This window comes from Ambystoma mexicanum, chromosome 8, assembly GCF_040938575.1.
Source record: "Ambystoma mexicanum isolate Mex_15411 chromosome 8, UKY_AmexF1_1, whole genome shotgun sequence".
Lineage (NCBI taxonomy): Eukaryota > Metazoa > Chordata > Amphibia > Caudata > Ambystomatidae > Ambystoma > Ambystoma mexicanum.
In genome coordinates, this window is record NC_090929.1 from 1689309178 (window position 1) to 1689323097 (window position 13920).

The following is a 13920-nucleotide window of genomic DNA, read 5'->3' on the forward strand; positions in this document are numbered from 1 at the left end:
AGCTACTTCCTCCTTCCACTTTCCTGTGTTGAGCTGGTACTCTGAAAGGACAGGGTGGAGGCTGATGGTAGAAGAAGGTGCCCAGTATGACTTTGGAAGAGCGGTCAGTTAGGAAGGAGTTCCGCCAGTCCAGTGTCCGCTCCAAAATTCCAAGGGAGTCATGGAGCCTTTTTATGAGGATGGAGTGGTTCACAGTGTCAAATACAGAAGAGAGATCAAGGAGGATGAGGACAGCAGGGGAGTTAGAATCAAGGTATGCAACCAGGTCTTCACGGGTGTTCAGAGGAGCAGTTTCCATGCCTCTGGCTGCTCTGAATCCAGCCTGATGCCGTGAAGAACGCCAACAAGTTGAAGCAGGCGGCAGGCCAGTTTGTCAGAGGGTGAACCTGAAGTTTTCCACTTCCTTTCTGCAGCACTACACTTATGTTTTTGGTCTGCAAGATCGGAGTCGCACCATGTGTTACGCTTGGAGGCAGTTTTCAGGTGGATCCTCATGACTGGGGCAAGGATGTTAAGGGTGTTGGTGATGGAAAGATAGAGGTTGCTGAGAACAGATTCAGAGGTAGAGTCTGAGTTGGGTGGGCAAGGGGGAATGAAGCTGGAAGTGAAGGCAGCAGCTGACGCTCGTTTCATCGGACGGATGTTCATGAACGAGGTTGGCAGCGCTTTAGGAGGAGTAGTCACAGGGCCAGAGGGACCCAGGTGGGAGGAGAGAATAGAGTGGTCAGACCAAGAGAGAGAGGTGACCAGAGGAGAAGAGAGAGGGAGTCCGGAATGGATGATGGTGTCCAGCGTGTGTCCAGCAGAGTGGGTTGGACCAGATGGAAGAATGGAGAGGGATAGAGAGGTGCAGAAGTCAATGAAGAGGGCGGAGGCTGTGTGAGGGGAGTCTAATTGGATGTTAAAGTCACCCAAGGGTAGCAGGTTTGAGGTGATTGAGAGTAGGGAGGAATAGAAATCATCCCACTCAGAGAGAAACAGAGAGGAAGTGCCTGGAGGCCGGTAAATGGTAGCAATGGTCAGGGTGGAGGGGGAGAGATGACCAGTTTGAATATTAGGCTCTCAAAGGAAGAATAGAGCTGAGTGGGTAAGATGGAAGAGGAGATCCACTCAGGGAAGATTAGAGCAACCCCACCGCTAGGCTGGTGAGGTCGAGACTTGGAGGTGATCTTAAAGCCGTTCGGGTAAGAGAGAGTCAAAGGAAGTGATTGAGCTGGCATTGAACCAAGTCTCAGTGAGAGCGAGTATGTCAAGGTCAGTGTTGTCAAGGAGAAGGCAGATGGCAGCAGAGTGTTTGTTGGCGGAGCGTGCGTTAAGGGTCGCCAGGTGGAGACGATCGCTGCCTTTGAAAGTTTTTTAAGGTGGAGTACAGGGGTGTGCTTTTTCAGTCAGAGGTGGCGGAGCAGGGGGGGAAGTAGGGGGAGAGGCAGGAGAAGGAAAGAAGTTGATGAGAGACAGGATCCAGTCAAAGAGAAGGAAGTTGGCCTGAGGGCCTTGAACCAAGATTGTGCCCATGAAGTAGACATTAATGCAGCAGCAAGATGAGAAGAAGTCTGCCAAGAGGACTTCCCACTTGGTGTCTACATTACTCTTGTTCGTGGAAGAGTAGGAGGAGAGACTAGAGATGAGATGAGAAGTCCGTAGGTCTGGAGATGGGAAAGAGAAGAGGATGTCAGTGAAGATTTCTCTGGAGGATGAACTGTAATAGGTGTCTGAAATTGGGAGGCCAGGGTTTACAGAAAGGAGGTATTTTTTAAGCTTTTTCTGTCCAGATTTTGTCAGAGAGGGTGGATAGGTGATCGTGTAGCACTTGAAGTAGATTGGAGAGATGGAGAGTGCCATCTCAGAGCAAGAGGAAGGAAGCGAGAGGCAGAGAGATAGGGAGGAAAGGGGGCAGGGGGTGCTGCAGTGCACAGTTCTGACCTTAACCCACAGGCGACCGAGTGGATCTTAAGAGTTATAGTCACAGAATGTTAGCACACCTAAATTCGATTTTTAAACTAAACTAACTGACACTGGTGTGGAGTCTGGAGTAGCAGAGCAGCAAGTAGAGCAGTTGGAGGGGCAGATGGAGGTGGTTGTGTAGGAGGCATTGAGGATACATTATGAGTTTGGGCCAGGAGGAGTTGGGTGCAGGATGAGTTGGAGGTGCAAGAGGATTGGAAGTGCAGGTGGAGTTGGTGGCACAGGAGGGGTTGGTGGTGCAGGAGGAAGTGAAGACCGGAAAGTAGAAGCCTGCCAAGTGAGCAGAAGGTGGAGAGGTTTGACGGAGGATGGACAGACAGTTGGAGAGAAGTAGAATAAATAGGATGAGAGAGGGGGACAGCAGGAAGTTTCTTGAAAATGCAAAGGGTGCACCAGACAACCAGTGAGACAACCAAGTCTGTTTGTTGTCGGGTCAAGTGGGAGGAACAATGAGAACCTGAAGACAGCCAGCTTGAGAGTTAATGAAGAGGTCCAGCACCAGGCAAATAGGCATGAGTGAGCATTGAAGGGTCTGTGATGTCATAGGGTCAGACCCAGTAGGCTGGGAGGTGATCTAGAGCACCTGTGATGTTGGAAAGTGGAGTACACTCATCAGACTAGCACTGGGATGAAGCAGTGGCTGTAGAGAGTAGCTTTGGAGAAGCCCAGTGACTTTCACAACAATGTCTCAAACTGTCTCCCTTCCAATCATCACCACAATTAGGACTTAGGGAAGAATTCCTTGGTAAACATCTCGCTGAGGGTGTTCTGATGCTCCCAGGAGAAATCTTAATGGAAAGAAAGGCAGTGTGTGACAATGTCCTCAGTTTGTCGCTTAAGGGGAGGGTGTGTGTGTGTGTGTGTGTGTCTGTGTGCATGTGTTTGAATGTATCAAGGGGGCAACACACACACACACCTTACAATAGGATGTGGTGCCAGCGGGTGGTGTGGGGAGGATGCCCGGGACTCCCCAAAACAATATGGGTCTGTAACAGGGGACTGTCACGTGAATTATGCAGCTGCTACTGGTCCCTTAAAGAATCAGATACAAGAGCTTATAGAGAAATATTTGTGGCTTGGTCAGCAAGACTGTTGTTACTTGCACCGTGTGACTGTACCGCTACAGCTTACCAAGGTACAATCTGCTTATGGCAAGCTTGCCACTTCCGTGCTGCAACTGCGCATGCCAAGACGGTGATCTGCCTTTTAAAGCCTCAGTACACAGGGGAAAGCGGGTGAACCCTGAGCACAGGTACTGCTGGCCACTGCATTCCCAGGCGAACCTACTACTCCCTAAGCAAAACAAATGACTCTCCTCAACAGCAAGTCCTTAGCCTAAGGCCACTCCAAGTGGAGGGCAAAACCCTGATGTAAGCCAACATATGGAACAGTGTGGTGTGTGAGTTTAAAGTAGAAGAGCAGTTAAAGGACGAGCAGAGGATTTGGAGGTACAAGTGGAGATGGTGGTGTAAGAGGAGGTGGAGTTGCAAGAGGAGACAGTGGTGTAGGAGGAGGTGGAGGTGCAAGAGGAGACAGTGGTGTAGGAGGAGGTGGAGGTGCAAGAGGAGACAGTGGTGTAGGAGGAGGTGGAGGTGCAAGTGGAGATGGTTGTGTAAGAGGAGGTGGAGGTGCAAGAGGAGACAGTGGTGTAGGAGGAGGTGGAGGTGCAAGAGGAGACTGTGGTGTAGGAGGAGGTGGAGGTGCAAGAGGAGATGGTGGTGAGGGAGAAGTTGGAGGTGCAAGAGGAGACAGTGGTGTAGGAGGAGGTGGAGATGGTGGTCTAGGAGGAGTTGGAGGTGCAAGAGGAGATGGTGGTGTAGGAGGAGTTGGAGGTGTAAGAGGAGATGGTGGTGTGGGAGAAGTTGGAGGTGCAAGAGGAGACAGTGGTGTAGGAGGCGGAGGTGCAAGAGGAGACAGTGGTGTAGGAGGAGCTGGAGATGGTGGTCTAGGAGGAGTTGGAGGTGCAAGAGGAGACGGTGGTGTAGGAGGAGTTGGAGGTGTAAGAGGAGATGGTGGTGTGGGAGAAGTTGGAGGTGCAAGAGGAGACAGTGGTGTAGGAGGCGGAGGCACAAGAGGAGACAGTGGTGTAGGAGGAGTTGGAGGTGCAAGGGGAGACAGTGAAGTAGGAGGAGGTGGAGGTGCAAGAGGAGATGGTGGTGTGGGAGAAGTTGGAGGTGCAAGAGGAGACCGTGGTGTAGGAGGCGGAGGTGCAAGAGGAGACAGTGGTGTAGGAGGAGGTGGAGGTGCAAGAGGAGATGGTGGTGTGGGAGAAGTTGGAGGTGCAAGAGGAGACAGTGGTGTAGGAGGAGGTGGATATGGTGGTCTAGGAGGAGTTGGAGGTGCAAGAGGAGATGGTGGTGTAGGAGGAGTTGGAGGTGCAAGAGGAGATGGTGGTGTAGGAGGAGTTGGAGGTGTAAGAGGAGATGGTGGTGTGGGAGAAGTTGGAGGTGCAAGAGGAGACAGTGGTGTAGGAGGCGGAGGTGCAAGAGGAGACAGTGGTGTAGGAGGAGGTGGAGATGGTGGTCTAGGAGGAGTTGGAGGTGCAAGAGGAGACGGTGGTGTAGGAGGAGTTGGAGGTGTAAGAGGAGATGGTGGTGTGGGAGAAGTTGGAGGTGCAAGAGGAGACAGTGGTGTAGGAGGCGGAGATGCAAGAGGAGACAGTGGTGTAGGAGGAGGTGGAGGTGCAAGGAGAGACAGTGAAGTAGGAGGAGGTGGAGGTGCAAGAGGAGATGGTGGTGTGGGAGAAGTTGGAGGTGCAAGAGGAGACAGTGGTGTAGGAGGCAGAGGTGCAAGAGGAGACAGTGGTGTAGGAGGAGGTGGAGGTGCAAGGAGAGACAGTGAAGTAGGAGGAGGTGGAGGTGCAAGAGGAGATGGTGGTGTGGGAGAAGTTGGAGGTGCAAGAGGAGACAGTGGTGTAGGAGGAGGTGGAGATGGTGGTCTAGGAGGAGTTGGAGGTGCAAGAGGAGATGGTGGTGTAGGAGGAGTTGGAGTTGTAAGAGGAGATGGTGGTGTGGGAGAAGTTGGAGGTGCAAGAGGAGACAGTGGTGTAGGAGGTGGATATGCAAGAGGAGACAGTGGTGTAGGAGGAGGTGGAGATGGTGGTCTAGGAGGAGTTGGAGGTGCAAGAGGAGATGGTGGTGTGGGAGAAGTTGGAGGTGCAAGAGGAGATGGTGGTGTAAGAGGAGTTGTAGATGGTGGTCGAGGAGGAGTTGGAGGTGCAAGAGGAGACAGTGAAGTAGGAGGAGGTGGCGGTGCAAGAGGAGATGGTGGTGTGGGAGAAGTTGGAGGTGCAAGAGGAGACAGTGGTGTAGGAGGAGGTGGAGGTGCAAGGGGAGACAGTGAATTAGGAGGAGGTGGAGGTGCAAGAGGAGATGGCGGTGTAGGAGGAGTTGGAGGTGTAAGAGGAAATGGTGGTGTGGGAGGAGTTGGAGATGGTTGTCTAGGAGGAGTTGGAGGTGCAAAAGGAGATGGTGGTGTAGGAGGAGTTGGAGGTGCAAGAAGAGATGGTGGTATAGGAGGAGTTGGAGATGGTGGTCTAGGAGGAGTTGGAGATGCAAGAGGAAATGGTGGTGTAGGAGGAATTGGAGATGGTGGTCTAGGAGGAGTTGGAGGTGCAAGAGGAGATGGTGGTCTAGGAGGAGTTGGAGGTGCAAGAGGAGATGGTGGTCTAGGAGGAGTTGGAGGTGCAAGAGGAGATGGTGGTGTAGGAGGAGTTGGAGATGGTGGTCTAGAAGGAGTTGGAGGTGCAAGAGGAGATGGTGGTCTAGGAGGAGTTGGAGATGGTGGTCTAGGAGGAGTTGGAGGTGCAAGAGGAGATGGTGGTGTAGGAGGAGTTGGAGGTGCAAGAGGATATGGTGGTGTAGGAGGAGTTGGAGATGGTGCTCTAGGAGGAGTTGGAGGTGCAAGAGGAGATGGTGGTGTAGGAGGAGTTGGAGGTGCAAGAGGAGATGGTGGTGTGGGAGGCGGAGGTGCAAGAGGAGACAGTGGTGTAGGAGGAGGTGGAGGTGCAAGGGGAGACAGTGAAGTAGGAGGAGGTGGAGGTGCAAGAGGAGATGGTGGTGTAGGAGGAGTTGGAGGTGTAAGAGGAGATGGTGGTGTGGGAGAAGTTGGAGGTGCAAGAGGAGACAGTGGTGTAGGAGGAGGTGGATATGGTGGTCTAGGAGGAGTTGGAGGTGCAAGAGGAGATGGTGGTGTAGGAGGAGTTGGAGGTGTAAGAGGAGATGGTGGTGTGGGAGAAGTTGGAGGTGCAAGAGGAGACAGTGGTGTAGGAGGCGGAGGTGCAAGAGGAGACAGTGGTGTAGGAGGAGGTGGAGATGGTGGTCTAGGAGGAGTTGGAGGTGCAAGAGGAGACGGTGGTGTAGGAGGAGTTGGAGGTGTAAGAGGAGATGGTGGTGTGGGAGAAGTTGGAGGTGCAAGAGGAGACAGTGGTGTAGGAGGCGGAGGCACAAGAGGAGACAGTGGTGTAGGAGGAGTTGGAGGTGCAAGGGGAGACATTGAAGTAGGAGGAGGTGGAGGTGCAAGAGGAGATGGTGGTGTGGGAGAAGTTGGAGGTGCAAGAGGAGACGGTGGTGTAGGAGGTGGAGGTGCAATAGGAAACAGTGGTGTAGGAGGAGGAGGAGGTGCAAGGGGAGACAGTGAATTAGGAGGAGGTGGAGGTGCAAGAGGAGATGGTGGTGTGGGAGAAGTTGGAGGTGCAAGAGGAGACAGTGGTGTAGGAGGAGGTGGAGATGGTGGTCTAGGAGGAGTTGGAGGTGCAAGAGGAGATGGTGGTGTAGGAGGAGTTGGAGGTGTAAGAGGAGATGGTGGTGTGGGAGAAGTTGGAGGTGCAAGAGGAGACAGTGGTGTAGGAGGCGGAGGTGCAAGAGGAGACAGTGGTGTAGGAGGAGGTGGAGATGGTGGTCTAGGAGGAGTTGGAGGTGCAAGAGGAGATGGTGGTGTAGGAGGAGTTGGAGGTGTAAGAGGAGATGGTGGTGTGGGAGAAGTTGGAGGTGCAAGAGGAGACAGTGGTGTAGGAGGCGGAGGTGCAAGAGGAGACAGTGGTGTAGGAGGAGGTGGAGGTGCAAGGAGAGACAGTGAAGTAGGAGGAGGTGGAGGTGCAAGAGGAGATGGTGGTGTGGGAGAAGTTGGAGGTGCAAGAGGAGACAGTGGTGTAGGAGGAGGTGGAGATGGTGGGCTAGGAGGAGTTGGAGGTGCAAGAGGAGATGGTGGTGTAGGAGGAGTTGGAGTTGTAAGAGGAGATGGTGGTGTGGGAGAAGTTGGAGGTGCAAGAGGAGACAGTGGTGTAGGAGGCGGAGATGCAAGAGGAGACAGTGGTGTAGGAGGAGGTGGAGATGGTGGTCTAGGAGGAGTTGAGGAGATGGTGGTGTGGGAGAAGTTGGAGGTGTAAGAGGAGATGGTGGTGTGGGAGACGTTGGAGGTGCAAGAGGAGACAGTGGTGTAGGAGGCGGAGGTGCAAGAGGAGACAGTGGTGTAGGAGGAGGTGGAGATGGTGGTCTAGGAGGAGTTGGAGGTGCAAGAGGAGATGGTGGTGTAGGAGGAGTTGGAGGTGTAAGAGGAGATGGTGGTGTGGGAGAAGTTGGAGGTGCAAGAGGAGACAGTGGTGTAGGAGGCGGAGGCACAAGAGGAGACAGTGGTGTAGGAGGAGTTGGAGGTGCAAGGGGAGACAGTGAAGTAGGAGGAGGTGGAGGTGCAAGAGGAGATGGCGGTGTAGGAGGAGTTGGAGGTGTAAGAGGAGATGGTGGTGTGGGAGGAGTTGGAGATGGTTGTCTAGGAGGAGTTGGAGGTGCAAAAGGAGATGGTGGTGTAGGAGGAGTTGGAGGTGCAAGAAGAGATGGTGGTATAGGAGGAGTTGGAGATGGTGGTCTAGGAGGAGTTGGAGATGCAAGAGGAAATGGTGGTGTAGGAGGAATTGGAGATGGTGGTCTAGGAGGAGTTGGAGGTGCAAGAGGAGATGGTGGTCTAGGAGGAGTTGGAGGTGCAAGAGGAGATGGTGGTCTAGGAGGAGTTGGAGGTGCAAGAGGAGATGGTGGTGTAGGAGGAGTTGGAGATGGTGGTCTAGAAGGAGTTGGAGGTGCAAGAGGAGATGGTGGTCTAGGAGGAGTTGGAGATGGTGGTCTAGGAGGAGTTGGAGGTGCAAGAGGAGATGGTGGTGTAGGAGGAGTTGGAGGTGCAAGAGGATATGGTGGTGTAGGAGGAGTTGGAGATGGTGCTCTAGGAGGAGTTGGAGGTGCAAGAGGAGATGGTGGTGTAGGAGGAGTTGGAGGTGCAAGAGGAGATGGTGGTGTGGGAGGCGGAGGTGCAAGAGGAGACAGTGGTGTAGGAGGAGGTGGAGGTGCAAGGGGAGACAGTGAAGTAGGAGGAGGTGGAGGTGCAAGAGGAGATGGTGGTGTAGGAGGAGTTGGAGGTGTAAGAGGAGATGGTGGTGTGGGAGAAGTTGGAGGTGCAAGAGGAGACAGTGGTGTAGGAGGAGGTGGATATGGTGGTCTAGGAGGAGTTGGAGGTGCAAGAGGAGATGGTGGTGTAGGAGGCGGAGATGCAAGAGGAGACAGTGGTGTAGGAGGAGGTGGAGATGGTGGTCTAGGAGGAGTTGAGGAGATGGTGGTGTGGGAGAAGTTGGAGGTGTAAGAGGAGATGGTGGTGTGGGAGACGTTGGAGGTGCAAGAGGAGACAGTGGTGTAGGAGGCGGAGGTGCAAGAGGAGACAGTGGTGTAGGAGGAGGTGGAGATGGTGGTCTAGGAGGAGTTGGAGGTGCAAGAGGAGATGGTGGTGTAGGAGGAGTTGGAGGTGTAAGAGGAGATGGTGGTGTGGGAGAAGTTGGAGGTGCAAGAGGAGACAGTGGTGTAGGAGGCGGAGGCACAAGAGGAGACAGTGGTGTAGGAGGAGTTGGAGGTGCAAGGGGAGACAGTGAAGTAGGAGGAGGTGGAGGTGCAAGAGGAGATGGTGGTGTGGGAGAAGTTGGAGGTGCAAGAGGAGACAGTGGTGTAGGAGGTGGAGGTGCAAGAGGAGACAGTGGTGTAGGAGGAGGTGGAGGTGCAAGGGGAGACAGTGAAGTAGGAGGAGGTGGAGGTGCACGAGGAGATGGTGGTGTGGGAAAAGTTGGAGGTGCAAGAGGAGATGGTGGTGTAGGAGGAGTTGGAGATGGTGGTCTAGGAGGAGTTGGGGGTGCAAAAGGAGATTGTGCTGTAGGAGGAGTTGGAGATGGTGGTCTAGGAGGAGTTGGAGGTGCAAGAGGAGATGGTGGTCTAGGAGGAGTTGGAGGTGCAAGAGGAGATGGTGGTGTAGGAGGAGTTGGAGATGGTGTTCTAGGAGGAGTTGGAGGTGCAAGAGGAGATGGTGGTCTAGGAGGAGTTGGAGGTGCAAGAGGAGATGGTGGTGTAGGAGGAGTTGGAGATGGTGGTCTAGGAGGAGTTGGAGGTGCAAGAGGAGACGGTGGTGTAGGAGGAGTTGGAGGTGCAAGAGGAGATGGTGGTGTAGGAGGAGTTGGAGATGGTGCTCTAGGAGGAGTTGGAGGTGCAAGAGGAGATGGTGGTGTAGGAGGAGTTGGAGGTGCAAGAGGAGATGGTGGTGTGGGAGGAGTTGGAGGTGCAAGAGGAAATGATGGTGTAGGAGGAGTTGGAGGTGCAAGAGGAGATGGTGGTGTAGGAGGAGTTGGAAATGGTGGTCGAGGAGGAGTTGGAGGTGCAAGAGGAGACGGTGGTGTAGGAGGAGTTGGAGGTGTAAGAGGAGATGGTGGTGTGGGAGAAGTTGGAGGTGCAAGAGGAGACAGTGGTGTAGGAGGAGTTGGAGGTGCAAGAGGAGGTGGTGTAGGAGGAGTGGTAGGTGCAAGAGGAGATGGTGGTGTAGGAGGAGTTGGAGATGGTGGTCTAGGACGAGTTGGAGGTGCAAGAGGAGATGGTGGTGTAAGAGGAGTTGTAGATGGTGGTCGAGGAGGAGTTGGAGGTGCAAGAGGAGACGGTGTTGTAGGAGGAGTTGGAGGTGTAAGAGGAGATGGTGGTGTGGGAGAAGTTGGAGGTGCAAGAGGAGACAGTGGTGTAGGAGGAGTTGGAGGTGCAAGAGGAGATGGTGGTGTAGGAGGAGTTGGAGGTGCAAGAGGAGATGGTGGTGTAGGAGGAGTTGGAGATGGTGGTCTAGGACGAGTTGGAGGTGCAAGAGGAGATGGTGGTGTAAGAGGAGTTGTAGATGGTGGTCTAGGAGGAGTTGGAGGTGCAAGAGGAGACGGTGGTGTAGGAGGAGTTGGAGGTGCAAGAGGAGATGGTGGTGTAGGAGGAGTTGGAGATGGTGGTCTAGCAGGAGTTGGAGGTGCAAGAGGAGACGGTGGTGTAGGAGGAGTTGGAGGTGTAAGAGGAGATGGTGGTGTGGGAGGAGTTGGAGGTGCAAGAGGAGACGGTGGTGTAGGAGGAGTTGGAGGTGCAAGAGGAGATGGTGGTGTAGGAGGAGTTGGAGATGGTGGTCTAGGAGGAGTTGGAGGTGCAAGAGGAGACGGTGGTGTAGGAGGAGTTGGAGGTGTAAGAGGAGATGGTGGTGTAGGAGGAGTTGGAGGTGCAAGAGGAGACGGTGGTATAGGAGGAGTTGAAGGTGCAAGAGGAGATGGTGGTGTAGGAGGAGTTGGAGTTGCAAGAGGAGACAGTGGTGCTTTGGGCATTATGTGCCCTGAAGACCATGTTAAAGGCACCCGTGAACCATGCTCACAAATCTAGACTCCAATTCTTGCGCTGTTCTCATTCTCCTTGATCTCTCCTCTGCCTTGGACACAGTCAAACTTTCTAATCTTATAAAAGGACTCTCCGTGACACCCTCTGCATAACTGAATGGGCACTGGATGGGGTGACCTCTTTCCTCACTAAGCCCCCTTCCCAGCTGCAGCTGAGCCCTTTCTCCTCCACCACCACCCTCTCTACCTGTGGAATCCCCCAGGGCTCTAGCCTATCGCCATGGCTCTTCAAGATATATCTCGCCCCTCTTGCTCACATGATCTCCTCCTTCTCTCCTCATTTCCAGTGTTATGCCGATGACACACAGCTTTCCTTCAAACTTCCTTCTCTTACCTCGACTTCCTCCTCTCTCATCCCTGACTGTCTGCCATTCAGGCATGGTGTGCAGCTAACAATCTTTGTCTTAATGCCAGTAAGACAGAGAGTCTTCTCGTTGGACACCTGTGCCCTCTGTTCCTCCTACCCTCTGGCCACCCTCTTTGGGCCCGCTACCCCCATCATCCTGTGAGGCCAAAAACCTTGGGGTCATCTTCAACTCTGCTCTCTCCTTTACCTCTCACATTCCGGATCTTACAAAGAAGTCCCACTTCCAGCTCCACCTCCTCAGCGGCATTCCTCCTTTCCTCACCTTGCCCCAATGTCTCCAGAGTTCTGGTTCTCTCCAAGCTGGACTACTGCAACAGGCTCTTTGTCAATCTCCCTCTTTCCTCCCTACGCCCCCTCCAGCTAATCCAGAATAGGGCTGCAATACTTATCCTTGGGCTCAAACCCAGGGACTGCATCTCTCCAGCCCTAAAATCTCTCCATTGGTTCCCGGTGGCTGCAAGGATCAAATTCAAGACCCTCTGCATCATCCAAAAGGCCTTCTGGGGCCTGGGACCACGCTATCTCCAACTTTTCCTCCCTAAATACTCCCCTGCTAAAGCCCTACGCTCCTCTACCTCCAACCGTTTGACTGTCAAACGCTTCTCCAAGAATCAGCTCTCTCTCCTCGGCTGGTGCCGCTCTTTGAAACAGCCTCCCTGCCCCTCTCAGACTTGAGCCAGACCTCCCTAAATTCCGGAAATTGCTAAAAACTCTGCTTTTCTCTACCTCCTTCCCTTCCCTGTTAATCACCCCGCTGCAGATGTGACCTGTGACCTGATCCTCAGGAATCTCACAGGATTCCAGGCCCTTCTCCCCCCCTGTCGATACCCGCACCCCCTATACCCACTGCACTGCCCTTGCGGGCCCCTGTTGCGGCTCTGCATCCCACCCTTGGGAGTCACCTGCACCAGCACTTAGACTGAGGTTCTCCTCCTTGGCCCCCCCCCTTCAGCACTTCCCTCCCAGACCATCCACCAGCACGTGTCCACTCCTCTGCTCCCCCCGCCTCCTTCCATCCATATCTCTTGCACTTCTCCTCACTGCACTTGCACGTCCGGATGCCACAAGGCCTATTTACTGCTTTTGCCATGCTCACTATTTCTCCTGTCCGCTTCCCATTTAGCCTTGTGGCGCTTTGAAACACCTGTTGTATAGGCCCCTAACAAAGCTCTATAAAATTAAATAAATAAAAGGCCTGAGCACAGTGCAGGCGTTTAACAGGGTGTGGGGGATCACAATGCCTTCTATGGCCTGAGGTCCAGGTCTATAAAGGTATCATAACCCACCCCTCCCTTTGACTGGCTTTTTAGAAAGAAGACTGAAAGACGCCCATGTTGAAGTGGTTCTGAAGAAATGACTTGCAACAAGTTTATTGTGTCTTTTTTCAGAGCAGTTGCGAATAGTGGATGTTTCAGGACATATTAGAAGCTTTCTTTAATGCAGAGGCTTGCATTGGCGAGGGAGCAGAATGCGTGGTGGCAGGCAGCCTTCTGAGGTGTGTAGGGCAGGTGCCGCGAGAGAGGCATAACACACGCGCCCAGCTACCTAAGGGTTTGCTGCGCATTATCAAATAAATAAACAAAAAAAAATAAATAAAACAATCTTCGGGCATTATCACTGAGCATAGCCCGCAGACTGCCCAATGAGAAAGGCGCATCAACGTACCGGCACTGGGGGGGCAGGTGGATGCTAGGTGGCGCTGTGGCTTGTTAACTGAAATGGCTTCTTCTACTCTCAAATGACAAATGGAAGGATCGTCGTCTTGCATGCTTTAAACCCACAAAATACAAGGTTGTTTTTCCCATTAAATGAGTGAGTGAATAGCAGCGCAATGCCACCTTTTAACCGGGTCAGGTGGTGCTGTTGCGTGTTAATCGAAATGGCCTGTTAGAGTTCAAAGGGTATTTTGTTGTTGCATTTTTTAAACCTAACACAATATAATGTTGCTTAGTATTTTGAAAGTGCGAGTGACTGGCAGCTGAATGCCACCCTTTAGCTGGCAAAGGGCTGCCATGTCTTGCATTGTCAGGCAACCCATAGCAGTGATTTGCATTACCTCCACGTCCACTCTTCCTCGTCCCAGTACTTACCTCATGAGGCCCCTGTCTCCGACACAGGAACTTCTTTTATTTCTACTATCCCCTATAACTCCTCCCCTCCAACCACATCACCCAGTTTTTTTCCTGCCTCCGGCAGGTTTGACTTTTTCTCTGGTGTGGGGCGCCAGGGAACGATGATTGCTGGCCCCTTGGTGATGCTGTATGGTGGGGCTTTTGGCCCCAGCAGGTGTGGCAGTGCTCCCGGTCTCTCTGCGGGGCTCGGGCGACTGGTTGAGCAGGATTGCCTTGTCGGGCTGTAGGTCGCGCAGGACATCACGGCCCATGTCCAACAGGCCCGGCGTGAGGTAAGGAGCTGCGGGCATTGGGGGATACCAATTGCTCAGCATGGTCCCACTAGGAACAGCATGTTGAGTTCTAAAGTGAATTTCCTGATTGTCTGCCAGTGAGGCCGAGCGTTCCCAGGCAGCTTCCGGATCTTTTGTAGTTTTCACCCGACGTTGCTCCAGAGGCAGGTGGGCTCCGCTTCCGGTGGTGAGGAGCAGGTTACCTAGGAGACTGATTGTTTGGGGTTTCCTATTAGTTATAGCTTCTGGCCTCTTTCTAACTGGTGGTTAGCAGCCTTCTGTTTGTTGTTTATGATCCCACAGTACAGAGGATTGCAGTGGTGAAACAGGCTTGCTTAGATCACTGTTCTTTCAGAATACAGGTCATGGGTAAGCATTCTGCAAAACGCAGGAATCTTGTCCTGTCCCCTTCTTCATCTTCATCTTCCTCTTCATCTGAGTTGTACAGGAGAAAAAGGAAGAAGGCAAAACGTT

At 53.2% G+C, this 13920-nt stretch overlaps 2 protein-coding genes across 2 annotated transcripts; one reads left to right on the forward strand and one right to left on the reverse strand.

Moving 5' to 3' along the window:
• The first annotated feature begins 592 nt into the window (after window positions 1-592).
• On the forward strand, window positions 593-4883 carry LOC138473458 (PE-PGRS family protein PE_PGRS16-like). Its single transcript, XM_069612106.1, has 3 exons — window positions 593-702; window positions 3403-4666; window positions 4854-4883. Exons 1-3 carry the CDS (start codon window positions 593-595, stop codon window positions 4881-4883), a joined length of 1404 nt encoding a protein of 467 aa, XP_069468207.1.
• Window positions 4884-4903: 20 nt separating this feature from the next.
• On the reverse strand, window positions 4904-10606 carry LOC138473459 (mucin-2-like). Its single transcript, XM_069612107.1, has 4 exons — window positions 8999-10606; window positions 7375-8696; window positions 5125-6286; window positions 4904-5068 (listed from the first exon to the last, which is right to left on the reverse strand). The coding sequence occupies exons 1-4, from the start codon at window positions 10604-10606 to the stop codon at window positions 4904-4906; spliced, it is 4257 nt and encodes a 1418-aa protein (XP_069468208.1).
• Window positions 10607-13920: the final 3314 nt, after the last annotated feature.

What these genes read in the sequence shown, in the direction of transcription:
- LOC138473458 (XM_069612106.1), top strand. Translation starts at nt 593, where the DNA reads ATGAAGCTGGAAGTGAAGGCAGCAGCTGACGCTCGTTTCATCGGACGG. An exon ending in ACAGGGCCAGAGGGACCCAG is followed by an intron (nt 703 to 3,402) that starts GTGGGAGGAGAG and finishes AAGGACGAGCAG; the next exon opens with AGGATTTGGAGGTACAAGTG. An exon ending in GTGCAAGGAGAGACAGTGAA is followed by an intron (nt 4,667 to 4,853) that starts GTAGGAGGAGGT and finishes GTGTGGGAGAAG; the next exon opens with TTGGAGGTGCAAGAGGAGAC.
- LOC138473459 (XM_069612107.1), bottom strand. Translation starts at nt 10,606, where the DNA reads ATGCCCAAAGCACCACTGTCTCCTCTTGCAACTCCAACTCCTCCTACA. An exon ending in CTACTTCACTGTCTCCCCTT is followed by an intron (nt 8,697 to 8,998) that starts GCACCTCCACCT and finishes AACTCCTCCTAG; the next exon opens with ACCACCATCTCCACCTCCTC. An exon ending in TCTCCTCTTGCACCTCCAAC is followed by an intron (nt 6,287 to 7,374) that starts GTCTCCCACACC and finishes AACTCCTCCTAG; the next exon opens with ACCACCATCTCCACCTCCTC.